The 25,346-nt window shown below is 38.5% G+C and overlaps 9 protein-coding genes and 2 non-coding genes across 11 annotated transcripts; 5 read left to right on the forward strand and 6 right to left on the reverse strand.

Moving 5' to 3' along the window:
• The first annotated feature begins 371 nt into the window (after positions 1 to 371).
• Positions 372 to 1,293, forward strand: SPOG_03132 (3,4-dihydroxy-2-butanone 4-phosphate synthase). The gene is made up of 3 exons (XM_013165791.1): positions 372 to 413; positions 462 to 579; positions 634 to 1,293. The coding sequence occupies exons 1-3, from the start codon at positions 377 to 379 to the stop codon at positions 1,094 to 1,096; spliced, it is 618 nt and encodes a 205-aa protein (XP_013021245.1). The 5' UTR covers positions 372 to 376; the 3' UTR covers positions 1,097 to 1,293.
• On the reverse strand, positions 537 to 3,145 carry SPOG_03131 (ribosomal export complex protein Arx1). Its single transcript, XM_013165790.1, has 3 exons — positions 2,822 to 3,145; positions 2,459 to 2,619; positions 537 to 2,408 (listed from the first exon to the last, which is right to left on the reverse strand). The coding sequence occupies exons 1-3, from the start codon at positions 2,996 to 2,998 to the stop codon at positions 1,493 to 1,495; spliced, it is 1,254 nt and encodes a 417-aa protein (XP_013021244.1). The 5' UTR covers positions 2,999 to 3,145; the 3' UTR covers positions 537 to 1,492.
• A 218-nt stretch (positions 3,146 to 3,363) lies between these two features.
• On the forward strand, positions 3,364 to 8,313 carry SPOG_03130 (U3 snoRNP-associated protein Utp10; the record flags this gene model as incomplete). The annotated part of the gene is made up of 2 exons (XM_013165789.1): positions 3,364 to 3,544; positions 3,575 to 8,313. 2 exons carry the CDS (start codon positions 3,364 to 3,366, stop codon positions 8,311 to 8,313), a joined length of 4,920 nt encoding a protein of 1,639 aa, XP_013021243.1.
• Positions 8,314 to 8,705: 392 nt separating this feature from the next.
• Positions 8,706 to 10,051, forward strand: SPOG_03129 (N-amidase Nta1). Its single transcript, XM_013165788.1, has 2 exons — positions 8,706 to 9,053; positions 9,106 to 10,051. Exons 1-2 carry the CDS (start codon positions 8,912 to 8,914, stop codon positions 9,828 to 9,830), a joined length of 867 nt encoding a protein of 288 aa, XP_013021242.1. The 5' UTR covers positions 8,706 to 8,911; the 3' UTR covers positions 9,831 to 10,051.
• SPOG_03128 (ATP-dependent DNA helicase) lies at positions 9,859 to 13,127 on the reverse strand (the record flags this gene model as incomplete). The annotated part of the gene is made up of 2 exons (XM_013165787.1): positions 9,859 to 13,041; positions 13,118 to 13,127. 2 exons carry the CDS (start codon positions 13,125 to 13,127, stop codon positions 9,950 to 9,952), a joined length of 3,102 nt encoding a protein of 1,033 aa, XP_013021241.1. The 3' UTR covers positions 9,859 to 9,949.
• Positions 13,128 to 13,255: 128 nt separating this feature from the next.
• Positions 13,256 to 13,327, reverse strand: SPOG_16145. Its single transcript has one exon. It is a non-coding gene; the product is annotated as a tRNA-Met (tRNA).
• Positions 13,328 to 13,337: 10 nt separating this feature from the next.
• SPOG_16146 lies at positions 13,338 to 13,434 on the reverse strand. Its single transcript has one exon. It is a non-coding gene; the product is annotated as a tRNA-Ser (tRNA).
• SPOG_03127 (RNA-binding protein) lies at positions 13,420 to 17,382 on the forward strand. Its single transcript, XM_013165786.1, has one exon. It carries the CDS (start codon positions 15,063 to 15,065, stop codon positions 16,446 to 16,448), a length of 1,386 nt encoding a protein of 461 aa, XP_013021240.1. The 5' UTR covers positions 13,420 to 15,062; the 3' UTR covers positions 16,449 to 17,382.
• A 146-nt stretch (positions 17,383 to 17,528) lies between these two features.
• SPOG_03126 (C2 domain-containing protein Git1) lies at positions 17,529 to 25,333 on the forward strand. The gene is made up of 2 exons (XM_013165785.1): positions 17,529 to 23,008; positions 23,089 to 25,333. The coding sequence occupies exon 1, from the start codon at positions 17,941 to 17,943 to the stop codon at positions 21,241 to 21,243; it is 3,303 nt and encodes a 1,100-aa protein (XP_013021239.1). The 5' UTR covers positions 17,529 to 17,940; the 3' UTR covers positions 21,244 to 23,008; positions 23,089 to 25,333.
• SPOG_03125 (SBDS family protein Rtc3) lies at positions 21,951 to 22,262 on the reverse strand (the record flags this gene model as incomplete). The annotated part of the gene is made up of 1 exon (XM_013165784.1): positions 21,951 to 22,262. The coding sequence occupies one exon, from the start codon at positions 22,260 to 22,262 to the stop codon at positions 21,951 to 21,953; it is 312 nt and encodes a 103-aa protein (XP_013021238.1).
• SPOG_03124 (CDC7 protein kinase Spo4) lies at positions 22,699 to 24,306 on the reverse strand (the record flags this gene model as incomplete). Its single annotated transcript, XM_013165783.1, has 3 exons — positions 22,699 to 23,024; positions 23,082 to 23,249; positions 23,313 to 24,306. 3 exons carry the CDS (start codon positions 24,304 to 24,306, stop codon positions 22,942 to 22,944), a joined length of 1,245 nt encoding a protein of 414 aa, XP_013021237.1. The 3' UTR covers positions 22,699 to 22,941.
• Positions 25,334 to 25,346: the final 13 nt, after the last annotated feature.

A 25,346-nucleotide genomic window follows, 5' to 3' on the forward strand; every position in this document is an offset into this window, starting at 1 on the left:
AATTAGAGCTTAAAAAGCATCACTGAGATTCCTATTTAATGCAGACTATATTCCAAAAAGAGAAAAAAAAAAAGTAAATTTATTTATCCAATGAAGTATGCTGTTTGACAATTTCAACAGACAAACGAAGCAAAGATTACTTTGTTTGTTCGTCCATTCTACCAACAATCTCTCAATTAAATAAAGAAAGAACTAAAAACAAAAATATTTAGCTCAACTGCTCAAATTGAATCTATTCCCTTTTTACTTTCTTTCTTTTTCCTTTTCTTATTGTTTAGTAAACAAAAAGTTGTATGTTCCACCTCATTATTACTCGCTATTGTAATATTACCAATATTTCGCAATTACGCGCGTTTTGATCTTGCCATTTACAAAGATGCTTTCATCCATTGAAGAAGCAATTCAGGATTTCAGTATGGTTGTTTTCTCAGTTTCTTCATAATAGTCTAACAAATTTTTAGAAAAAGGGAAGTTTCTTGTCGTTTTGGATGATGAAAATCGCGAAAATGAAGGTGATCTAATCATCGCAGGCGCGAATCTTACAACTGAACAAATGGCGTTTCTTGTTCGACACTCAAGGTATTACAAAAATGATCTCTATTTTAGAATATCTTACTGACTTTGATTAAACAGTGGCTATGTTTGTGTTCCTACGACTGCTGAACGCTTGAACGAATTAAATATTCCCATGATGGTCGAAAACAATGAAGAAAGGATGCGTACAGCGTATGCAGTTACAGTTGACTTTACAGAAGGAGTTACTACTGGAATATCCGCACATGATCGTGCACTCACGACCAGACAACTAGCCAACCCAGAACTAAAGAATCCTAAAGCCTTCAATCGACCAGGTCATATCGTGCCTTTAAGGGCACAACGGGGAGGTGTTTTGGCTCGTGATGGCCACACAGAAGCTGCAGTTGATTTGTGCAAGCTTGCAGGTCTGCCTCCTGTCGCTGCTATATGTGAGCTTGTTCGTGATGAGGATGGACTAATGTCCCGATACGATGACTGTGCACAGTTTTCTTCGCAGTGGGGAATTAAGATGATTACAATTAAATCTCTTGTAGAATACATTAAGAAACACCCCTTATGAAAACGTCTATGAGGCGTTAAACACTAAAGTTTTGCATGTTAATTGCTTCTCGCACGACCTTTCTCTCTTTTTGGTTTCTTTTCTTAATTATCTGATTTTGGGTTTTTGTCCATAAAATATGTAGACGAGCGAATGGTTAAAGTTTATAAGAAATGAACAAATGACAAATTAATGATCCTTTGTGTACGCAACTTCACATCTGACATGGCAATTTTGTATTCATATACATGTCGACAATAGATATATTTGCTCTTTAAGAACCAAATCCTTTCCTACCAAGTAAACCTATATTTTATTGATCCCAACAACGTCTCTATAAACCAAAACGAATTAAATATTTTCAGCCTTTTTTCATGTTTTTTTTTAACTGTCTCAGCTAATCGTCACCATAGCTGTCTACTCAAGCGAAACCATTTTCACGTGACTCTGAATAGCTTCGCTAAACATGAATGCATCTGTTCCTTCAACTAAGGAAAAGTCACTCTTTACATAACTAGGTGGAGTTGGTACGGTCAAACAGAATAAATCGGTAGAAGGATTGGGCTTAGCAATAACTGTTAACTCTTCGCGTGCAATGAGAGTGGAGGGAGACGCAACCATTACTGGATAGGGAACAAGAATGTGTCTATCCACTAATTCTTTCAAACCTAAAAGGTTTCGTTCTGTGGTTAAAGAACGGATGTGAAAGGGGTAAACGGATTTCTTTTCTTTAACCTCAGACAGTAAAGCTCGAGCAGCTTTCAATTTTAACATATAAAAGACATTAACATCATGTATGTAATTTGTAGGTTTCAAATCTGGATGCTCTCTGAGGTGATCAATTGGTTTGGAAGACATGGAAATATCGATAAGCCAAGCTTCTTTTGGCATAACATGCCAGTTGCTCAAATCCTCCAGCAAACCACCAGCAGGATCTAAAGGGTCCTTAGACGCTTCCTGTTTATCTGCATCATCTTCCGGAGCAGGCCATTCAACTACAGCCTTTGTATTTTTTCCTCCCTCGAGTTGATCAATAGTTATTTGTCCAACAAGGTATCTGTCAATTCGACGAATGCGAGATCCAGGAGCCACGTGAACACGGAATTGAGCAGCAACATCTTCCACAACCTTACGCAATCTAGGACCGGTAACCGGATTCGAAGGATCCACATTGGAGATCATATTCGCAACTGCCTTGGTAGCAAAATGGGCTGCGCAGAGAGCATCAGCTCCAGGGCCAATGTAAGGTCCCATTCCGGGTTGAGGTGGAGGAGTCACAACAACAGTGTGACAAAGACTAGCAGTATAACCATCAATATGACAAGCCATTGCACTAGATTTTAGTTAGCCTTCAAATATCCCCAATCAAACTTTTCCACTTACATTTTTGTTACATCGCCAATTTGGAGATGATAACTGTTATCGACATTGTTCACTAATGTTTCAGATCCTGGAGAATAATTGAAAGCGCAATTATTGACGCAAACGCTTGTGGGTTCAGCAAGACCTTTTTCATATCGCTTCGACTTGTACATAGAAGCAACCTGTATACGTTAGAGCTCCATAACGGCATATTTAATCACACATGGACATGGAAAAGACCACTAGGTGTGAAAACTTTTGTTATCCGTAATTGCATCGACCAGACTCTTTCGTTTAAATAGACAAATAATACAGGGAATGCTTCTTTCTTTAATGATCTTTTACCCATTGTCTTCATCCATATCCAATTCATTTTACACTTACCATTTCTTCGATGAATTGGTCGCCTAAACTGCACAATTCACGAACAGAAGCACCGGGAACAAAAAGAGGAGCAAGTTTATGGAAGGCTTTACTCACGACAGCACCAGCATCCTGGTATTTTGAAATGAAATTTTCATCTTTCACAGGGCCAGCTTGAACAGGTTGATCAATTTCCATTCTAGTATAATAAGACTCCAAAAAAAAGACGAAACAAATACAATAATTCCAGTATTTCTTGCAAACTGAGACAAGAAAAGGGAATCCTAAAGGAGCGCTGTTTTCAAGATGCTTTCTCCTGTATTGACTGAGTTTGGAGAATAACGACGTATTCTGCGAAAGAATAAAAGCGCTAACAAAATGGAAGGCAACATAGGAAAATTGTTGTGTAGTACATTAAACTATTTAGTGCAAATATTTAATTTTGCTACCATTCTATAAGACAATGGTACGAAAAATAACAACCAGAGGAAATTTACACCTATCCTTTGCCAAAACGGTGACAAAGGCAGCAGTAGCAATTCTAGAGCGTGAATAACGTTAAAATGGCTTCTTCTCTTCAGAAGCAGCTGCAGCAAGTACAGAACAATAATGTTCTGAAACCGGGCAAGATTCGCCGGGCGCCCTCATTGTTGTACGAGCCCAAAGTTGCTGCTGATATGGATTTGGAAGAAATCTATATAACAGCAGTCAGTGGCTTTCATGAGTTGGCTGTCCGCGAACCTCGTTTGTTGCATTATGAAAAAACTTTGTTAGGTGAGCAATCGATTCACGTCGACAGATTGACGTTGGATAAAGCTGAAAACGAAAAATTAAATAGAGAGTGCGTTCATTTGTTGCGACTCTTGGCTCCCTTCTTCACATATAAAACCACATTAAAGGTTCTAGAATGGTTAATTCGTCGTTTTAGCATTCAGGAATATATCGCTGATGACTTTTTGCTGGCCTTTTTCCCGTATCACGATCACCCCTTTTTTGCGAGGGTCTTGGCATGCTCAAAGCCTAAATCTCGACCTATGCTTTTTCTGAAACCCGCTATAGAAATGCGTGTTGCTTTGTCACGCGCCGATGTCGTTCATGCCATGATCCGTGACAAAGATTTGCTATCGATGTTTGCCCAATTTGCTCAAGCTTCTGCTGAGTCGAATACTATGTATTCGGCCCTTGCTCGATTTTGGGCAGGCGTCTTTTTAGAGATTATGATTTCATGGTCGTCTTCCAATGTTGATTCCAATGTTATTATGGATCGTTTATTCTTGTACATATCTTATGCCGTCAGCTACCCAGTGAACACCGATTTTCAAATCTCTGGTTTTATGTGCTTATCTGCGCTTGCTGTCTCTTTTCCTTTGCATGTTACAATCATTCCTCCTCTTTTAGATGCCATCACGCTTCGTGTTACTACAAATAATATTCTACCAGCTTTAATTTGTATTGGTCATTTGTTACAGGCCCATCAAGGCGCAATTGACTTCCAACAGGAATGGGTTGACCGTTTGGAAGGTTACGGCTCCTCCAAATTGCTTATGGAATTGAATCAAAAGTATCGCATGGATAAGTTTTTCACCATTTATTGGTTAAATCTATTAAAGTCTAAAAAGTCAAATAGACGTGAGCTTCTTCACTTACTAGATAACTCTTTCTCACATCTTCATATTTCCTTTGAGCAAGCTAAAGCTTTGCTCTCGACGATTTCTTTGCAATCAGAATATTCCACTTTACAAAGTTATCGCCGGGTTATGAATAATGCAAATATGAATGAGGAAAGCACTGTCAAGGATGTTCAAACAACTGGTATTGTTAAACAACTTAATGCCGAAGAGTCAAAGGCATCTGTGAAAAGAGATAAAAGAACTTTACGTGCGAATATTGACTCATTTAAAGAGCCCACCGATCGTAGCGTGTGCATATCTTTGGCTAACGACGCAGTATCAGTGGATTCAAGCTATTTCAATGACTTACTTTCTAAATTCACTAGAAAGATTCCTTTTTTAACTTGTTGTGTTCTCTTTGGGGAAGAAGAAACCGCTGTCATTGCTTTAACGCGTATGGAAGAGATCATTAGCACTCAGGTGAAGACTGATTTTCAGGCTCTTTTGCCTATAGCTCTTTATGCCTTGAGTCTTGCCTCACAGAAAATTAGGTCGAAAGCTCTTTCTTTAATATCTAAAGTTCCTCGCTCTGATGAGAGTAGTATATCAGATGTTTACGGACTGAACGATCCCGAGTTTGAGAATTCTAAATGGTTAAGTTTTTCGGAAATTCAAGTTTTCTGTGTAGATTATATTCTTAGTCGTTCTTCCGAACTGAAGTTGGACAATAGTTATGTCTTCTCTTATATTGGAGAAAAATTATATGCTGAAAAGAAGAGCAAGGACTTATCTGTTAAAATGGCTATCACTTCTTTTTTGACATCACATGCCTATAGTAGCCAGTTTACAGAGATCCGTGTTTTCCTGCTAGAAGTTCTGCATCATGTTCATGGAAAAGTTGACGAGATCAAGCAGCAGCTTCTATCCCCTAAATTGATAAATCTTTCAAAATCCGAGAGTGTTGAAGAAGCGAAACGGGTTACTACAGAAGAGGCAGAAGCAATTGTCAAAGTTTTTGATCAGCATTATTTTGCTTCTTTGTTAGCATTGCTTAAGACGGATTCAGCATTATCTCAAGCCGCTTGTAAACAGCTTGTTAAATTACAAGAAAAGTTAAAAGACTCGCAACATTTAGAATTTGTTCGTACTTTAATCGATACTGAAGACCAACCTTTATATTTTGTTAATACTTTGGATGGTCTCAATATCCCTCCTTATGTGTTCCGAAATCTACTTGAAAATATCCAGATAAATAGGAAGAACGGCACAGGCTCCAAACGAGCACGTAGTAGTGAGGGAATTTCTGCTTTCGAATTACAAAAAGTGACTCGTGTTTTGGAAATCCTTGAAACTAAGGGTGCTGCAAACCATCCTTATTTAATTGCTCCTTTGTTTGATATCCTCAATCAAGTTATAAACTTAAAGGATCAAATATTTTCTGCCAATTATTTGCTTCAGTTGTTGCTTGGACTTTTGTATGATATGGTTTGTGCTGTTCCCGTTAAAGAATTATCACCTTCTATCAGAATCGATACATTAGTGGGTTGTATCCGATCTACAAACAACCCACAGATTCAGAATAAAGCCTTACTACTCGTTAGTGGACTTTCACATGCTGCTCCTGAAGTAGTTTTACACGGGGTTATGCCCATCTTTACTTTTATGGGAACAACAGTTTTATCTCGCGATGATGCATTTTCAATTCACGTCATTGAACAAACTATTAAAACTGTTATTTCTGCTTTAGTTAAGCTTTCAAGTGACTTCGATTCTTCATTGCTTATTTCATGTTTCGTTAATGCATTTCCTCACATTCCTCAGCATCGCCGTCTTCGATTATACCGTATGCTTTTACAAACGATTGGAACTGATAAATTTATGTCTGTCATTCTGATTCAATTCGCTGAGAAGGCTATTGCTGCTAAACCTGCTCAAGCTAAGGTTATTCAAGACTTTTGTTTAACGTTGTCTCAAAGTAACTCACCTATTGATCGCATTCGTACTATTAATCAATGCTCTCTAACTTGTCTTGAGTCTTTCAAAGCCCAAACTAGTACTCAAGGAAATGGAAAACCTACAGCGAGCGTAAAGTTGGATCAACTACCAATGGAACTTGATGTGAGTACGATTTCAACCTTGCGCTTCAAAATACTTGAGCTCATGTCAGTTGTTTGTAAGGTAAGAAATTTCGAGTCCGATCTTGCTCGAATTATAGAATCGGATATTGAACACTTTAAACTCATCGAATCTGACTTACTTAAATCGTTGGAAATTTTGCTTGAACTGGGTGATGTCTTGAAGTCTGATGAGGAGGTTGAACACGTTTATGCCACTCTTCGTAATCTTATTGCTCTTCTTCCCGACAGATCATTTTGCACGGTTCTTGCCAGATTACTTCATGACGAGCGCACTTTGCTACGCCGTAAAGCTTTGGGTGTCTTGCAACAACGTGTTCAACGAGGTGCCAAGGTTTCTTCATTAACTGCTTTAGTACCTGACGTTACATTCAATGTATCAAACGGTACAGATGAAGAAACGGTACAACTAGCAATGGACTGCCTTTCGGATATGGCAAAGCGTTTTAAGAAAAATCCAGAATTATTTGAATCTTCCATTGAGGTTGTATCCGGTCCTTATGGCTTGAAAAGCAAAGCAAAAGACGTTCAAGTCTCATCGATTGTTTGTATTACCGTGTTGTCGAATACGTTAGGCGCTAGAATTTTGCCTTATTTGGCAGATATTATGGGAACTGTTCTATCCCTGCTTTTTGGAGCGAAGAATGATCCTGAAGGAGATCTCTTGGAATTGGCTTGCTTCTCAATGACGATTGATTTATTCAAGGCTATTCCTGAATTCAGTGCTAGTTATGTCGAACCTACGATTAAAGCTGCTTTGGCTTCCGAACGCGCATTTGAGCGCGATTCAATCGGAGAGTTACTGTTTGATACAATTGCTAATTATATTCCTACTCGCCATTTGATCAAATCCATTCTCTCTGCGTGGTCCGAATGTACAAAACTTGGATCTACTGCTGCCCTTCGTCTACTTGAATTGATTGAAATGACCTTCCAAAATTCCACAAGGACGGCAGTTAGCACCGTCTACAAATCAATCTTTAGGTTTTTCCTTGATTCTTTTGATAGCCGACGCTCTCTATTCTTTGCAGAAGATGTGGATAACGTAGAAACGAAAGCTGTAAACGTTTTTCTCAAGTTCGTTATGAAATTGAGTGATACAACCTTTAGGCCTTTGTTTTTACGTTTACAGTCTTGGGCAATGGAAGATTTACGTGAAACTGATCCGTCTGGTATTGTTTCTCGTCAAACTTTCTTTTATAATTTTTTGACAACCTTTTTGGATACTTTGAAATCTATTGTTACCAATTATTATGCTTATGTTTTAGATAGCACAGTTGACATTTTGTCATCCAAGGACACGAATAGTGAACTTCGCCATTTGGTCATTAGCAGTTTGGCCGTTGCGTTTGAAAATGATGCGGAAGAGTTTTGGATAGTACCTGCTCGTTTTAATAAACTTGTGCCTATTCTTTTAGAACAAGTTCAATACGCACCATTGTTAGACAACAAAATATTGATTAAAGCTATAACTGAGCTGGCGAACGTTGCACCTTCTAGCGAAAACTATAAAGCTATCAACACTCCACTTTTGCAACACCTTCGTTCCGAAAATACAAATATTCGTGTTTTAGCCATTCAAATCGAGACTCAACTATATGGACGATTGGCTGAGCAATGGCTTTCTACTCTTCCCCAATCCGTTCCATTTATTTCTGAGATTATGGAGGACGACGATGAACAGGTCGAAGCTGCAACGACAGAACTGGTCCGTATTGTTGACGATTGTCTTGGTGATAATGAATCCCTTCAAGATTATTTGACTTAAAATTGTTTTGGATCTTTTGGACTCCTGAAAACTATCTCTAATTTGTAGTTTCTGATGAGTTTGAATATTTAGAAATGGGTTCTCGGGATAGGTTTTAGATATACGATTTCTTTTCGAGTTTGCTAGCCTGTTACCACAAAAAGCATAAGCGAACACTTTGTATAATTCTTATATTTCGTTTTGGGTTTAAAAAATTGGATTCTTGGTTTCATAATACGCCTGATAATAAAAATTCATTATTAATGTATTATAACAACTCCCGCTGTGGATTGTAAATCAGTGTACACAGAGGTAATAGAGCAATAAGGGAAGTTTTATATTCTTGAACATGCAAGCAAATGTTGGTATTCAGGGTAAGTCAGGTATTGAATATGGCTTTTGGCAATGAATCTCGAGTATATGTAAAATTTTGTACTGAATATCACTAAGCGAACCTCGAAACCCTCTCTTCTGTAAGAAAAAAGCTATCTGAACTTCATACCTACAACATTTTCTTGAGAACATAGAAAAAAAGTGCTTTTTTATTTATTAATAAGTTTTTTTTTTGTTTTTAGAAAATCGGTTATTCGATTCTTCAACATTCGTTGGTTTGAAAACAATGAAATATGGCTGTGTGCAGTTCAATCCAACAATTGGTCAAATACAAAATAACATAGAAAAACTTTTATCACTCTTGAAAAAACACGAAGATGCTCTTCGTTCAGTGGACTTGCTGGTATTTCCGGAATTGGTCTTGTCAGGTATAAACGAAGATGGAAAGAGCCAGAAAGATTTAGATACTAACCGTTATAGGCTACAACTTCAAAAGTCGGCCTGAAATTGAACCATTCCTGGAGGATGTTCAAAACGAGCAAAGTCCTAGTTTGTCTTTCGCTAAGCGTGTAGCTGAGCAGTACCGCTGTTATACTATCATTGGTTTTCCGGAGATCCAGAGAATTAAAGACCAAGCCTGCTACTACAATAGCACGGCTTTGGTTTCCCCCCAGGCGAAGCTATTAAGGATATATCAAAAGCATTTTCTTTACGACACCGATAAAACTTGGGCAAAGCAAGGTGAAGGGTTTATGTATGATGATTCTCTGCCCAAATTAGGTCCTATTTCAATGGCTATCTGTATGGACATTAATCCAAAAGACTTTATTGCTCCCTTTGAGAAGTTTGAGTATGCCAATTTCATCAAAAGCCAATTAATGAAAGAGAGTGCCGTGAACGCTTCAAAGAGACAGATGTCTCCAGTTATTTCTTTAAGTATGGCCTGGCTGCTTTGTGACTCCGATTGCCTGGAGGTTTCTCAGCCAGATCTAATGAGCGTTAAATATTGGATGGCTAGACTCTCTCCTTTAATTGACATGGAAAAAGATTGCACCCTTCTTATTGCTAATCGTTGGGGTCAGGAAAGAGACGTTACATTTGCTGGTTCAAGTTGCATTTTACGGATTGGACACGGTAAAGCTGTGATTTACAGTTTATTAAATGCAACAGAAGATAACATTGCTTTCGCAGAATTTAATGATTAATGGTTTACAAAGATAAACTACTTCCCATGTATTTTCTTGCCCTGCTTAAAATGAACGAAAAACATCTGAAGTCATATAATTGGTCTATACTGTACAATTGTAATTTTCAAGGAGAAATTTTACATACCAAACAAGAAGGCCAGCTCCTTTGTATCGAGGCGTGAAATTTCCCGTAAACCCTTCTCGCCTAATGCGCTATCAATTAATTCTCTCTTTTTCTCCTGTAAAGCAAGTACTCGCTCTTCAACCGTATTATTAACCGTAATTCTTAAAACATTAACGGGTTTACTTTGTCCAATTCGATGTGCCCGATCAATAGCTTGCTCTTCGATATAAGGATTCCAAAAAGGGTCTAAAACAAGTACATGATTAGCACAAGTTAAGTTTAAACCAACATTCCCTGCCTTCAACGAAATCAATAGTACGCTAATATTTGGATTAGTTTCAAATTGCAGGACAGCCTCGTTTCGAGCAGCAGGGCTTAATCCACCGTGATAATGTATATACTGAACGTTATTTTGTTTAAAAGGAACAGCAAACAGTTCTAAGAATTGAACAAATTGAGAAAACATCAAAATCTTATCTTGCGGGTGCTTTTGTAAAATAGAAGTTATTTCAGCCACGGCTTTGTCAATCTTGGTAGACGTTGTCCACTTGTAGGGGTTCGTAAAAATATTCATTCCAAGTTCACGATTTTCCAAAATATTATTATATCCTTGCGGCAACAATTCAGCAAGTCTGTCAGTTTTCAATTTGTTATCCGAGCCAATGATGGGTGTCATCCCAGCATAGCGCCGAAAAAGATTGTAGCTTAGAGAATTATCTGGGTCTATATATTCAAAGCAAACGGTACATTTTGGATTCAATTCTTCTGTAGCATCTCTTTGAGCTGCTACTTCACTAGACGTGATAAGATGACTTAAGCATTCCCGACAAATGAAATGACCACAAGGAATAATTATTTGAAGATCTATAACATAGTCTTGGCATACGGAACATCTCAACATTTCAGTACTTTTTAAACGATTGATTGCCTCACCCGAAAGCTTATTATATAAATTCCTGGCCTTTTTTTGAAAACTATCGTTGTCATCATCCGTAGTTTGTCTTGCTACCAGCAACCAAGGATGGCAACATGCTTGACGAAGTCGAAGCAACAACACTAAAATGCTTCCATAGTGAGTGGTAACAGTACCCTCTTGCATATACTTTCTCATTTGAATTTGAGCACCTGTTTGTAAAGCATTATAAAATTCCATCTCAGGATTTGATAAATTAGACTCTTCCTTTCGTACGGTTTTCGGAGGAAGTGATAAAATAGGCTTCCCATCAATCATTGTACTCTTAGTTCGACGCAGTAAGATGGCCTTGATAAGTCCGCGAAGACGTTTCATTGCACTGGACGATGCTTGCGATTCTTGATTTAAGCGGCCGATAAAATCCTTTGAAAAATGAGACCAATCGCAGTAAGGTTGAATTCTCAGGAATTTGACTAAACTATAAAATTCTTCAATACCATTTTGCATGGGTGTACCACTAAGACACCATCGAAGTTTTGATCGCAGTAAGCAACAACCTCTGGCAGAAAGCGTATTTCGGTTTTTTATTGTCTGAGCTTCATCCAAAACGACGCGATACCAGTTGGCTTCAAAAAAAGGCAAGTGTTCATATTTTTCAAGAGGTGCACCATCGAGTAAACTCTGCTCGTATGCCATTCTGTGCCGGAACTCATAAGCAATCACATTGTAAGTAGTCAAGACAATATCGTAACTCATGAGTTCTTTAGCAAATCTATGCTTTTTTGTTTGACCGTGGTGTACATAAATGCTTGGACGCATAGAAGGGGCAATCTTTGCTAAAATTTCTCTCCGCCATTGTTGGACCAAGGCGACGGGAGCGACAATCAAGGTTGTCTTGATTTCGGGATCCTCGGAAGGTCTAGATACCAGCAATGCCAGCATTTGGACTGTTTTACCTAGACCCATATCGTCTGCAAGGATGCCGCCCTTTTTCGTACCTTCCTCCATTTTCTTAAGCCAAGTCAATCCCTCCTTTTGGTGCTCCATAAGCACGGGTACCAAGCCAGCTGGAGTTCCCTCGCGAGCTTTTGGAGAATTTATTAACTGATCATCCAAGTCTTTAAAAAGTTCTTTTAGTTGTTCTTTTTGAGTTAAGGATGCCGAGTGTTGGAAAAAATTGGGGTGTTGCATTAAGAATGGAGCGGGAGAACCCCATTCCTTGGGTGGAGAAGCTTGAAATGGAGGATTGGGAATTTCGGGAAAGGAAGTGGAAGAGTATGAATAGAAAGAAGGCTGATTTTGAGCGGCGATACTAACGGAAGTATCGACAAGAAATTGATCCAAGTGGGCCTCGTCTTCATCATCAGTGAGAGAAATAGGATTTTCATTCGTTCCTCCATCCCACAAAACTGACTTGTGAGCATTTCCAGAGGTTACGCTCCACGAAGGCTTGGAATCCTGCATACGGTCTTTGTCATTTGAATGTAACCTAGGTCGCTTGTAGCCGGTTTCAATAACCTCGTCAGGTATATCGTAAGGGGAGGCTTGCTTCTCTGGCTTTTCAGCCTTGATGGGTGCATCAGAAACAGGAATGGAAACCTTGTCGTATTCCTCCGAGTCGCTAATTACAATGACCGCGTCAGCGTCGTCGGAATTACGTGGCGATCGCTCATGAAAAGAAGCTTGATAGGAAGAAGGACTGGGTCCTATCTGTTCTTCCTTGACCTCTTCTTTTTTGAAGGATGGGGTGTATACAGGCGGAGTGAAGGAAACATTTGCGGGAGATGGCAGACTCGTGGAAAAGGTTGACGGCTTTGCGTTGTCATAATTGTCGTCAGGCGGAAAAGAAGCAAAAGGAAAATGGTACGGAGGATGTTGTTGATTTGTAGCACCGTCAATCTCACGTTTTCGATTCAAGAACGCAAGTTTTCTATGCAAACCAAAATCTTGGACAGCAGGGGCGTTTATGGGAGAAAGAAAAGAAGACGAGCCAGAGCGGTCCGTTGAATTTGACGGTGAAGATGGATGTTTGACTTCTTCATGGTATGTAGGAGATTGTTTACATTGATTCGGGTCCACAGAAGGAAAAATTGTACCCTTTTCCATAAAATTTGAAGGAATGTATGCACGAATTAAAGAGCTTTGAAGTTTGCGACAATATTCAGCTGCTGGTTCCAATCTGTTGAGGCAAACTGAAGAGGAGCAATATTATCAGCAAAACGGAATAATATTGCTATATAACGGATTTATAGTATGTTAATATGATACTTTGTAGCATATGCTTTTACTAGACAAAGAAAATATGCACAGAAAGAAAGCGACGACGAAGACGACAAGAAGAGTCCGTCCATACGACGGAACTTGGTTCGAGTGAAGCCGTTTGAAGAAAAAAAGCAAAAAAAGGATTTGCGCGGCCAGGTTTCGATCCTGGGACCTACGGGTTATGAGCCCGTCGGAGTTCCACTCTCCTACCGCGCACATTTAATACCGTCAGCAGCAGGATTTGAACCTGCGCGGGCAAAGCCCATTAGATGCCTCGAATGGAGAATTCGAGTCTAACTCCTTAACCACTCGGACATACTGACTATTTCTTAATATGGAGAAGATAAAACTCTATGTATAGGGAATAAGCTAAACAAATAAAAACCCAATTCAGAAACCCCATTGTTTAATTCTTTATTGGCTCGGAGATCAATAGGGAGATCAAAGCATGGAAGATCGGATTATTTAGGTATGTTGACGTATTCCCCGAAAAAGGCTCAAACCGTTGCGACTAGCGGTAATTTGCTGTCACTTGTCACCTTTTTCTCTTACCTTGTTTTGTCCACATCCATCATCTCTTTTATCGGTAATAACAAGGAAGAAAAAAAGGAAAAGTCAATTCTGACACCAAGAAAGCTACGAATATCAACTTAAGAATCATGAAGCGCTCGTAGATTTTCTTTTTTTTCTATGTTCTTCTTCATCTTCCTGCCTTTTTCACTCTTTTCATTAATTGTTTTTCTCTGTTGCATCTTTGTTAATGAATTCAACTCTTATTTCGGCATGAATAAGCTCATGAAAAAACGAAATTACCCCACAAGGGGAAAAACTTGTGCGTTCGATGCGATTTCCTATGAATAGATACATAAGTTCCCTTTTGATAAATGTATCAAATTGGTTTTATGTATTTTTTCACCTAGGACTTTCCCCGGATCCGTTTCATAGAGTCTTCCTCTACTCACACAATCTTATACTTCGCCTTCTGAAGAATTGGCGCTTAAACAAATTGCATTTCTTAGAGGCTCCTGTGTGTCTTCTTTTTCCATTGTATTGACAAATTTTGAATTAGTGGTTCGAATATCGTTCAATAATCCTTCTATCAGTTTTGTAGACTTTTTCCTGGAAACCAACCATCCATTGTAGTCTCGTTTTCCTCTTTACTTGTGGGGTTTCAGTATCAAAATCCTCTTTTCCTTTGTTCCCCATCTGTTTCATCATCTAAGCGATAGTGTCCCTGTACCCTGAAATTGATATCGAACCGTTTTGCCGTGTAAGCGCCCTTGCGCTCCGATCCAGGGAATCTGCAAACAAAGTCCTTCCTTCTACATTTTCACCGAAGTTACCTCGTAAAGGCATTTGTCGCTGTTCGTACTTTTCAGCAGTTTCGCATTGAAAAAAAAAGATCGCTCGCTCACCCACGCACCCTCTCAAATTCAATCTTTGTTTTTGATAACGAAAACGACAGAGGATCAGTACGGCATATTTCGATCGTGCATTCAAACCCTTTTTAGCTGGTTTTTTCTTTGCAATTGCTGAAAGAGGTTTCATTTTTTTTACGTTTCTTTCCATTTGCCAAGCCAAGTAGAAAGAGTTGTCTCGCTTTTTGCTTTGGTTTGTTTGCGCATCCTGTTTCAGGCTGGTTTGCTTGTTTGTTCGCTTGTTTGGTTTCACAGTTGCATTATTGCATTGTTGACTGGCTTTCAATAGGCGATTCTGTTCTGTTTTTGTTTTCAAGTTTGATTAACCTTTCCTAACCTTTACTCTTTTTACGATCCCTCTGTTTCTTTTTCAAATACACCCTTCTGACCCAGTATACTATTTCAACGCCTTTATTCCCTAAATTTGCTTCTTTTCTCTTGCCTTTTCCAATCTCTTTGGTCATTTTCTTCTCTGCATTTGTTCAACCTCGATTTTTTTTTTCTTTTTGCTAATTCTACTGTATTTACTTTAGATGACTTCTACCCGATCTGAACAGGGGTCCATCCCCGAACCTAGTTTTGAATTTTCTTCTAACGCTTCTTATAAACAAGAATATCCTTCCACGAATCCAGCACGGCAAGATATGTCGTTTGACCCCTCAAACGGGTTGCATGATCATGAATCTCCATTTGAGTCCATGGGCGAGGATTCCTCTCGATGGGATAGCCCCTCCCAAGATAACTCTGCTTCGATCCCCATGATCAGTGAACCCATGAGCCATGGAAAAACAACCCTTTGGATGGGTGAACTGGAGCCATGGATCAATGAAATGTTTATCCAACAAGCTTGGGCTTCTCTTGGTCATAATGTCATTGTGAAGCTGATTCGTAATAAATTCACTGGACTCAATTCCGGCTATTGCTTTATCGACTTTAGTACTCATGAAGAAGCCGAAGCGGCCATGGACTATAATGGGAAACCCCTCCCTGGAACCAACCGACTCTTCAAGCTCAACTGGGCATCTGGAGGAGGAATCAGCAATTCTTCTTCTTCAAAAGCTCCCGAATATTCTCTTTTTGTCGGTGATCTGTCACCTTTTGTTACAGAACGAATGCTGTTCTCCTTGTTTTCGTCTGCGTATCCTTCCTGTAAATCAGTCAAAATCATGATGGATCCTAATACTCATAATTCTAGAGGATACGGCTTTGTCCGGTTCACCGACGAAAACGACCAAAAGCGCGCTCTTTCTGAAATGCAGGGAATGCTTTGCGGGGACCGACCTATTCGAGTCGGAATGGCCACTCCGAAATCAAAGGCTCAAGTCATCAGCCCCGTTGGCTTAATGCCCGTAAATCTTCAGCCATTAAGCTTCTACAATCCTTCGCAGCCAATGCAGCAGTACTCTGATACTACCAACTCTACTGTTTTTGTAGGCAGTCTCTCAAAAAACGTCTCCGAGAATGACCTTCATGCGCTGTTTCAAAACTTTGGTGATATCACGTATGTTAAAATTCCTCCAGGAAAAGGCTGCGGGTTTGTGCAGTTTGTAAGTCGTCAATCTGCAGAACTGGCAATAGCTCAATTGCAAGGGTATCCCTTAGGTAATTCTCGGATCCGTCTCTCTTGGGGAAGAAACCAGAATTCCTCTCTTAATCCTCCTCCTGTTGTAGCTTACCATTCACAGGTCTCGCCTGCTCCCCTTTTCCCTACCGTTGGTATGCCTGCTCAGGCTCCTTTCAGTCCTTTTACGGCAATGGCACCGTCGCCCTTAGCAATGCCAGCTGTCGCTCCAATGAATTTGGAAGTACCGATGCAGTCTTCTTCTTACCTTTCTGAGCAAGCGTATGTTCCAAGTCCATCGAATCCAATCTCCCCCGGCGCCGCCATTAGTCCTGTGATGTCTCCTTTCCAGCCTTGAGACACTAACAAGAAGGCTAACGTCCGTTTCAAACCATGTCCATAATTTATATAACTGGTTCTTTTTTAATTATTTGCTTCTTATTCTATAGCTTTAATTCGTCCAACCTGATGGCATATTTTTCAATATTTATTGGATCTCGCACTGCACATAAGGATAATCCATTTCAAAACTGCTTAAACATGTAGTAATAAAACAAGAAAATAAAGTTGGAAGTTTGCAGAAAATGGTGTCGAAATTTTTGTTTTCGGCAAGGCAAAGATTCGGAACTTTCACGCGCACTCATATCCGAAAAGTTTAGTAAAACAAAAGATCCTGCTTATCGTCAATGTGCTGCTTGAGGACCTTCTTTGAAAAGATCTTTTGCCAGAAATCAGGTATGGTTTATATCTACATCGAATAATATGTTTATATACTAGCTGGCGTCAAGGTAGAAAGGTACTCACGCTGCTTACTTCAACTCTGCAGGAATTCCCTATAATGTATATAATTTGCCAGGCGTCAACATATGAAAGACTACGGTCATCTTTTTGGTTTTTTTGAAAGCATACTTTTGCCTGTAAACAGTCCTGGTTACCAAGTAGGTCTGTTTTGATACTGTGAGTAATCACGGCCCTTGCATTTTAACTACTTTTCTATCAGGAAAGACATTACTTTAGAAATCAACAAGGTACTACTATATTGGATTTTTGACGTTGATATCGTCTATGTGAACTTTTTGTTTATGATACTATCGTCAGATTTTATGCGAATGTCTTTTCTTATGATATTTTTTACCTTGTCTGAAAAAAAAAGAGCAAAAAGAGTTATTTGCACCTTTTGTAAATTGAATTTGATTACTTTTTTTGATGAAAGGACTTTTATTTTTGGTAGGTTTCCATACTTTTAAATAATTCTTTTCCTAAATTCAATAGTTATTGTTTCTCTGAATTGCATTTAAATTTTGCTGGTAGAATAGTTCTCTTGGGTTTCTCATTTCATGCATGACTTTTGGATTTGCTTTCGCCTTGTAAATATTCTAAGGATATGTAGGTAGCATTGTTACTGTAGTTGCACTGCGTAAATGCTACTTGTATCCAGCTCTCCTTCCTTGGAATTTGCATCAGCTTCAAAATAGCAGAAATAACCAATATTTACCATATATGTGCATTGTTTTTTATAAAAAGGAACTCAATTTGGACTAGTCTCTCCTTCTTGTGTACATTGTGGAAGCTACCAACATAGATTGATTCTTCTGGCTGTTGAAGCCTTTAATTCCATTTCTAGTGATGCGATCTGTAAATTATTTATATTTGTCTAATTAATTTATAAAATTCCTCTTGTTGTTGGTTTTTGAAGCCTTTGTTTCAAGAGTTTAATTTTGAAAAATCAATGATACTGTTTTAGAATAAAGAATCTCTACATTGATCTCAGTTTTAATTCTTACCGATTCAACCTTTTTTTGAAATATTTGGTACCTTTTTCTTCAAGAAAGTACTCCGTTTTTTCGAAAATGCAAAACGTTCACATTGAACCCGTTGTGTTTTACCAATGGACGGCAAAGGCCATTATTATGCTCTCTGCAATCCGCAGCCGAAGAAATACTAAACAGTTGGAAAGAGAACATGGATTGCTTGAACAAGTGCGAGACAACTTGACCCTGGCAATGTCTGATTGCCGTGAACAAAATCCCCCAATCAAAATTCCACAATCTTACTTTCATCACATCTATAATAAACTATGTCAGCACCCTTATGCAAAACTACCACAATCTTGTAATTCAACACATGACCTTTTCTTTCGCGTTGGTATCAGCTCCTTTCTGTGTCGACTCTCCCAATCGACCGATGAAGAGTTACAGTTTTTGGCAAGTCATGACAACCTTGACGATTTTGTGCTGCACTTATTTAGCATAATGTCCTCCCATTATTTTTCCGTTGAATTTACCTCCGTCAGATTTCTCATACGGTCTTCCCAGTGGCTGTTCTATACTTTGGCAGAATTTGCAAATGAAGAATTAGAAGAACCCGAAAAGTCTTCTGTTTATAGGTTTCTTTGTTATTTAGCTGAGTGTTGGCCTATTTACGAAAAAAACTGCACTCTTAGTAGGCATCTCTTTTTGCTAGGTGACTTTTCTCTTATTAGTTACATAAAATTTATGTGCGGGGTTTTCAACTTTGCAAATTATGATGCTTTTATTTTGGAAGTCGAAAATTTACTACCAGAGAATGTTCCCTTAGCGGCTGTCTCAGATATTCAGGTTTCCAAACATCGTGCTATAAATGAGAGAGCTGGACTAAAGGTAGAGGACTTTCCTAACAAGTTTGCGTATGATGCTTATGTTGAGAGAGAATGCTTTTATACTGAAAATGTAACAAGCAGAGTTTTTGATAATTATCCAGATTTAGGTGGATTATTTGGTGAAGAGCACTTATCGGATAAGGATAAGGATAAGGGTATTCTTGCCCTTATTCAAAAATCAAATGTTTATGGCTTGCGCCCTGACGAGTCTATGATATATTTTTATCGTCTTATTAGATTTTGTTTTGAATATTGCCGCAATGAGGGTGGTGACTTCGGTGCGAATGTTCTATGGAGTATAATACGAAGTTTTGTCAATGTATGGCGCATTCATCCAGGAACCTGCTGTTGTGTTGTTCTAGACATTCTGCGTAACTTTGTCGAAGAAGATAATTTAAAGTTTTCTCAAATGCGAGACATATTTCATCTAACCTTTGGTTTCGTCCGTGATTGTGATTATTCTGTTTGGACTATCTCCGATTCTCAACAATTTTCTGAGCTATTGTGTTACTATCACCGTAAAGCGCTGCATCAATTAGTAGAAACCCTTGGTTCTTGCCTTCGTTCTTCCGAGGAGTCACGGCATATCTTAGATATTATGAACGATTACATTTTCTGTAACCCTCTGTTTCATGTTAATCAAGAAGATGTGAATAATGATTACAAAAATTTCTTTCTCAATTTGCGAGGGAAATATTCCGAATTCTTTGCTAAGCTTTTAAGTCAAGAAATGACAGGAGAACTAGAAACAGATTTGGTAGGATTGCGAGTTGTTGGTATGCAACTGCAGGCTACGTACGAAACTCTAAAATCTAATTATAAAACAAAAATCTTTAACCAGCTTGCTGTGGCGGACGTCTTTGCACAAGTTACTCTCAGTTTATATTTTGAAAAACTACCTACTATAATGGATAATTATGTCAGCGTTCCTTTTTCTGAAATATCTGAAACAACTATTGACCGAATTAACTCTCTTTACAAACAATCTCGAGATATAGTGTCTAGTATGAATAGTTCCTCTCTGGATTATCCTCAGCTCTATCGCTGTTATAGTGTTGGATTTGTTTATCGAAATCTAACTATAATTATGGAAAAGGCTATTAGGAGCGTTGTGCCGGTTATATTACAAGAATCTTTCCTTCCTCAACAAGCAAGGTTTTGCTCGGAGTCGTCAAAGACCATTTTGGATCCACTTCAACAATCTTTTGACTTTTTACAGAAAATTGATTGGCCAAATGATGAGGATGTGTACAAATTTTATGTTCATATCGGAAAATTGATTGAAAATTTAGTTCATCGGTATGTGAATTGTCTCAAAATTTTGTATTTCGCAAAGGCTGATGACCATGTCTACAATCCTTTGAAGAATCAGCATTATGAGGGAATCCCAGTGGAAAAACTCCGAGAAAAAGCCAGTAGCTTGCATAAACATTTTGAGAAGCCGAGTTCATTTGAAGTGTATGAGGAATCTTTGACTCTGATCAATACAGTACGTTTGGTGAAAGACTGGATTGTAGTGTTAAATCAGCGGCTGGATCATAAAATTATAGAGGAAAAGCCTTTGTCTTATAAACATGTGGATTCATTAAGAGGTAAACTTGTGATTTCTGTCATAATGGCTCATATTATGGTTCCTAAAAATGCTCCCTTTGAGTTTTATTTTTTGCTTCAAGATAACGGTTCAAAAAGTTCTTTGCGAACTCGTCCTATTCGGGAAAAAATTCTGCCCACCTGGAAAGAAACGTATGAGCTTGAAATTAGCGGGCGTAAGTCTTATAAACTGATCCTTTTTCAAAAAAATTATGAAACTGGCTTAGAAAGTATATATGGTTATGCGAACGTGGATATTGACCCGGAAAATTTTAAGAAAGACCATGAAAAAGAAGTGTGGTTGGACTTGAATATAGGCGGGAAAGTTTTAATCACAATACAACTACTCATAATACGTGAAAGCCCGAACTATTATTGTTCGAGTATGATTGATTTCCTTAAGGTTTCTGAAGAGACGATGTTGAATGCAATGACTACGGGGCTAGTCTCATACATTCGCAGCTTTATGGGCCGAAGTGGACTATTCAAGTTTGTTCGCTACTTGAATGATGAGGGAGAGCCAGAGGAACCGAGTCCGGAGGAGACCACCGATTTGAAAGCCACGGTAGAACGAGAACAGCAAAGTTTACTTGCTGAGATGGATGAAATTTTTTATTGGATTTATGTAAACATGTTGCCTCAGCCACTATTCCGTTTGTTATCACGATTATGGTATAATATTTTGGAAACAATACGCGATATCTTGATTCCTCCCGCTTCAAATACCTCATTGCAAAGAATACCATTAAACCGGAAAGAGCTTAAAGTTGTTTATTCATGGCTCAACCTGTTTTATGAATTTTTTCAAAACTTTCGGGACATTGTACCTTTTGATTTTCTTAACACAGAGGACTATAAGAGTGTCAAGTCCCTAAAGGAATATTACTTTTTGAAGGATCAGCATATGGAAGACGACGACATGTGAAGGGAATCAATGAACATGACTGTGCAACCCTCTCACAGGGTATATAAATGTTGAATTACAATAGCTTTTTTGCCAGAAGAGGGTAGGTAGTAAGGCTATGATATGAAGAGAAAAGAGTCATTAAAATGACGTTCTATTTGGTACAGCAAGCTATTCTTAAGGTATAGCAAGCATAACTAAATAATCTAATGAAAACGAATTTTCTATTTAACCTAGATCAAAATCGTCAAAGTGCAAAACAAGTTTATATACAGAAGGCTTTTTTCCCCTTCGTGAAAGAAGGGAAGGTTTCTGTTCGTCCTTAACCGTTCCTTACAAGTAAATTGCTACTGATTTCTTTCCTATGATTTAACCAACTATGTCTGTTGTTTGACATCAACAACAAAGAATTAAAGTTGAAACCAAAACGGCTTTTTTCATTTCTATTCATAAAAAAAATTCATAATTCGTCACTAAACTCAAGGTTTTTGGAACTTATATACACAGATCAAAACAAAGCAAAACGAGAGCTTATTCTTGACATATTCCATAAAACGATGATGGAGTCGACGCATTCAACTGCTTCCGTTCTTGTTGACCACGAATTTAAGTCAATGGTCAGATATAGGGGTATTAGAGAATGATACTGTTCTCAACCCATCATCATGATAACAATCGCATGGTTTTTAGAGAACGAACGACCGACTCTCGACTTTTTTCTTCATTCCTTATACTTCCTTGTTGCCAGTGTGTTGGCGGTGGGGACTAATTTTACCTTCGCTAAGGATCTTGGCACAAACATCAACGTCCTTGCTAGTACCAAAGGCGTTTTCAAGTTGTTGCTTCGAGGCCTTAAAGAGTTCGCCTTCACTGCCCTTGGTCAAGGTGAAAACTTGGAAAGAATCAACGACCTCAGTCAAAGGGATCGTCTTGTCGGTGCGCCAACTTTTAATAATATTTTCGCTTGCACCAATGACGACGAAGGAAGCGATATCAGTTTGGCAGACAACGCGAGTTTGATTTGCTGGACCACTAGACATGTTTGCACAGATATAATTGAAATATATGTCTCAAAAACAACTGAAAATAAGAAACAAGTCTCAAGTACGAGAAAAGAGTGAGCACTTCGTAATAGTAGTAACTTCCTTATAAGGATATCACTATTGAATGAGAATGCTTGATTGATGCTGTAAGACGGGAGGAATTGCCCTTTATATACTTTGCTGAGAGCATCTTTCGATAATTCCATCCGTGGGGGGTATACGTAAACAATTTCGTTTACGTCACTGGGTTACGTGTGTTAGGCTTCATGTTAGAAGCGAGGGATGACACCACATGGAAATTTAACAATGAAAGAAGGTACGTAGGAATAAAAAGAAGAAACTTTGAAATGATTTACCGAGATACGAGATGATGTCAAGCGTAAATAAAGAGAAAGAAAATTCAAGAAACACTTATACATGGTGAATGATGATCGCTGAAAGTCTGTTTACATTGTCGCTTTGTTTACATGAGAATTGGTGGAATGGAAATTAATGCTTCTTGTTAAAATGCAGAAAATACTAATACAGGGTTTCAGTTTCGCTACCTGTGTTAAGGAAACCCGAGTTGAAGGGACTGGTTGATTCTGTTTTCTGAGAAGTATATCCCTTCGGTCCCTTGTTCCTCTTGTTTGACAGGTCTTGCTTGCTAGTTTGTTTGTTTGTTTATCTGTTTGTCTTAGGGATATGTCATTCTGGGCATATCTGCAACTTTGAAAAAATCGTGTTCCAAAGCAGCTTCTGCGGTAAGTCGCTTGGATGCTAGTAGAAGAATTTTGTTAGCTTGTGTATTCACTTAGAGTCTTGAAATTAACGTACGCTGTAGCTCAAGCAACTTGTCAAGTAAGTCAATTACAAGAGCGACTTGGCATCCGGGACTTACGTCCAGTAAAGAGTTTTCGTCGCTTTTGGTGATGCTACCAATGAGATCTAGCCAGTTGTGCTTTTGATCCTGTACTGTGGAGAGATTGTCGGACCAGATTTGACCTAGTCAGAATTAGTAAAGGATGAACATTTAGAATTGAAAAGAACTTTTTCTTTTTTACTTACCATGTAACAAGGCACATCTGGACATTTGGTTCCTTCCAAAGATATGTGCCAGCTCAACGATTGCATCAATGTCATCCTCGCATCGAAAAAAAGGGTATCTTCGAGTAAGGAAACAGAGAAGAATTACTCCTACTGACCAAATGTCAATAATGGATGTCTGATACTGACAACGAAACAGCACTTCCGGAGCCCTGAATCCTCTTGTGCCTGCCCGATCAGCTCTCTTTGTGGGTCGAGGATCATGAAGTAAGTATCCATCGCTCGGATCCGCAATGGTTTTTTCAAAAGGGAAAAAGTCGTAGTATTTGCCCTCTTGTTTCAGTTTTCGCAGTTTGTCAATGCAACAGTTTTCGGAGGGCGTGTCAGCCACCTGCCATTGTGCAAGTCCAAAGTCAAGAATGACTCCTCGTTGGGTATATGGGTTCCATGCAAAATTGCCTGGCTTAATGTCTCGATGGATAATTCCCTTAGAAGCTATATGCGCAAGTCCCTTTAATAGGTCCTGTAGATACGTAGCAATCTCTGGCAGTGTATATTTCATGTAAAAGTCTCGGAATTCAGCATGTTGAATAAACGGAAGCACAATCAAGACTTGATCCTGGTGTCGGACGGCGGTAATCATATTGAGGACACATTCACCGCCACGAAGCTCATGAAGCATCTCCAGCTCCGTTTGAATGCGAGATGGCAAAACAGTTGCATACACCCTTTTGATGGCGACAAATTGCTGTCGCTGGTGCTTTCCCTTCTCTTGACCGTTTTGATTTTCGATTTGTGAAGTGATCCAATACGAATTGTCATAGCTATCATAGTGTCTATCAATAGCTTTGAACACGCTACTAAAGCTACCAGCTCCTACGAGCTTTACTACATGGTAATCCTCCTCAATGGTTGGAAATGCTTGCACAAGCTTTGCAATTTCAGGCAAGTCTTCCCGGTCCACATCATTAGCGTAAATGCCAGTATTTCCAAACGGTAATAGCATAGAAAGCATTCTTTTTTCTTGAACTTTTCAATTTTAAACTGTGTTTTGCTGTGTACAAGCTGGGTTTGGTTCTCTTTTTATACATGCATTTGTTTGTTTACTTTTGAGTCGGTCTTTTCCCTAACCCAAGCAAACACTATATGCTGCATTTTTAAATGGCTATGCGCTTGAATTGGTTATTAATTTTTAAATCTTTGCTGAAAATCGATGCATTCTGTCTGTATTATGAAGACTACGTTTGTTTATACTTGCTTTCTTTTTGAACAACCAAAAGCAAGTACTCGCAAAATCTTTGAAATCATTCCTTTGCTTTTTTTATTTATAATAATAAAGTGGACATACATCAACGACTTTTTCTGCAGTGTCAAAAATAAGGGTGTTTAATGTTCAACCAAATGAACATGCAAGAAGTGATAATTCTGAACTAGTTATGACTATGTATCTACTACATCAACCTCATTCTTGCTTGCTTGTCTCTTTATATGTCTTTGCTCTTCTTCCACATTGGATTTCATGAAACCATGTCTGTTTATTTACTACCGCAGGGTTCAGTCGGTCAGTAAATCCTTTCGGTCAGAAAACATTCATATCTACTGGAAAGAAAGTTCTTCGAGTGGCTTATTTGCTTTCTTTTTTTTCTTTTCTTACTATACTTCAAACTTGAAAAGTTCCCAAATTGTATGCCTTTTTTTTGGAGGGGGATAATCTTGGTTTTGGTATCGCTTAGGGAAATACAACAAGAAAATAGTTAAATATGAAATATTTGATGATTCATTGGATCTATAAACTAAACTTTGATTGAATACTGACCTACTTAGCTTCTACTGATTGAAGAAATTGAATTTTGTAAAATAACAAGAAAGCTTCTTCATTGAATTTGCGGTCGAATCTTCTTATTCTTCAATACAATTAAAGAATTGGAATGGAATAACTATCTAGTTTGCTCTGAAATCATTCGATGTACACATAGCTATTGTTGGTTTTCTTAGAGACAATGAATTTTATAATTTAACGAAGAGACGATGCAGTTTTTTTCCTCTAGTTTAATA

The sequence above is a fragment of the Schizosaccharomyces cryophilus genome (genome assembly GCF_000004155.1).
Source record: "Schizosaccharomyces cryophilus OY26 unplaced genomic scaffold supercont4.1, whole genome shotgun sequence".
In the NCBI taxonomy this organism is placed as follows: domain Eukaryota; kingdom Fungi; phylum Ascomycota; class Schizosaccharomycetes; order Schizosaccharomycetales; family Schizosaccharomycetaceae; genus Schizosaccharomyces; species Schizosaccharomyces cryophilus.

Bases quoted from the DNA above. Each gene is read 5' to 3' on its own strand.
- SPOG_03132 (XM_013165791.1), top strand. From the start codon at position 377: ATGCTTTCATCCATTGAAGAAGCAATTCAGGATTTCA. The intron at 414-461 runs GTATGGTTGTTT...ACAAATTTTTAG, and splicing joins AGAAGCAATTCAGGATTTCA to AAAAAGGGAAGTTTCTTGTC. The intron at 580-633 runs GTATTACAAAAA...TTGATTAAACAG, and splicing joins TTTCTTGTTCGACACTCAAG to TGGCTATGTTTGTGTTCCTA.
- SPOG_03131 (XM_013165790.1), bottom strand. From the start codon at position 2,998: ATGGAAATTGATCAACCTGTTCAAGCTGGCCCTGTGAAAGATGAAAAT. The intron at 2,620-2,821 runs GTAAGTGTAAAA...TAACGTATACAG, and splicing joins ACCAATTCATCGAAGAAATG to GTTGCTTCTATGTACAAGTC. The intron at 2,409-2,458 runs GTAAGTGGAAAA...ACTAAAATCTAG, and splicing joins ATTGGCGATGTAACAAAAAT to TGCAATGGCTTGTCATATTG.
- SPOG_03129 (XM_013165788.1), top strand. From the start codon at position 8,912: ATGAAATATGGCTGTGTGCAGTTCAATCCAACAATTGGTCAAATACAA. The intron at 9,054-9,105 runs GTATAAACGAAG...TAACCGTTATAG, and splicing joins TCCGGAATTGGTCTTGTCAG to GCTACAACTTCAAAAGTCGG.
- SPOG_03127 (XM_013165786.1), top strand. From the start codon at position 15,063: ATGACTTCTACCCGATCTGAACAGGGGTCCATCCCCGAACCTAGTTTT.
- SPOG_03126 (XM_013165785.1), top strand. From the start codon at position 17,941: ATGCAAAACGTTCACATTGAACCCGTTGTGTTTTACCAATGGACGGCA.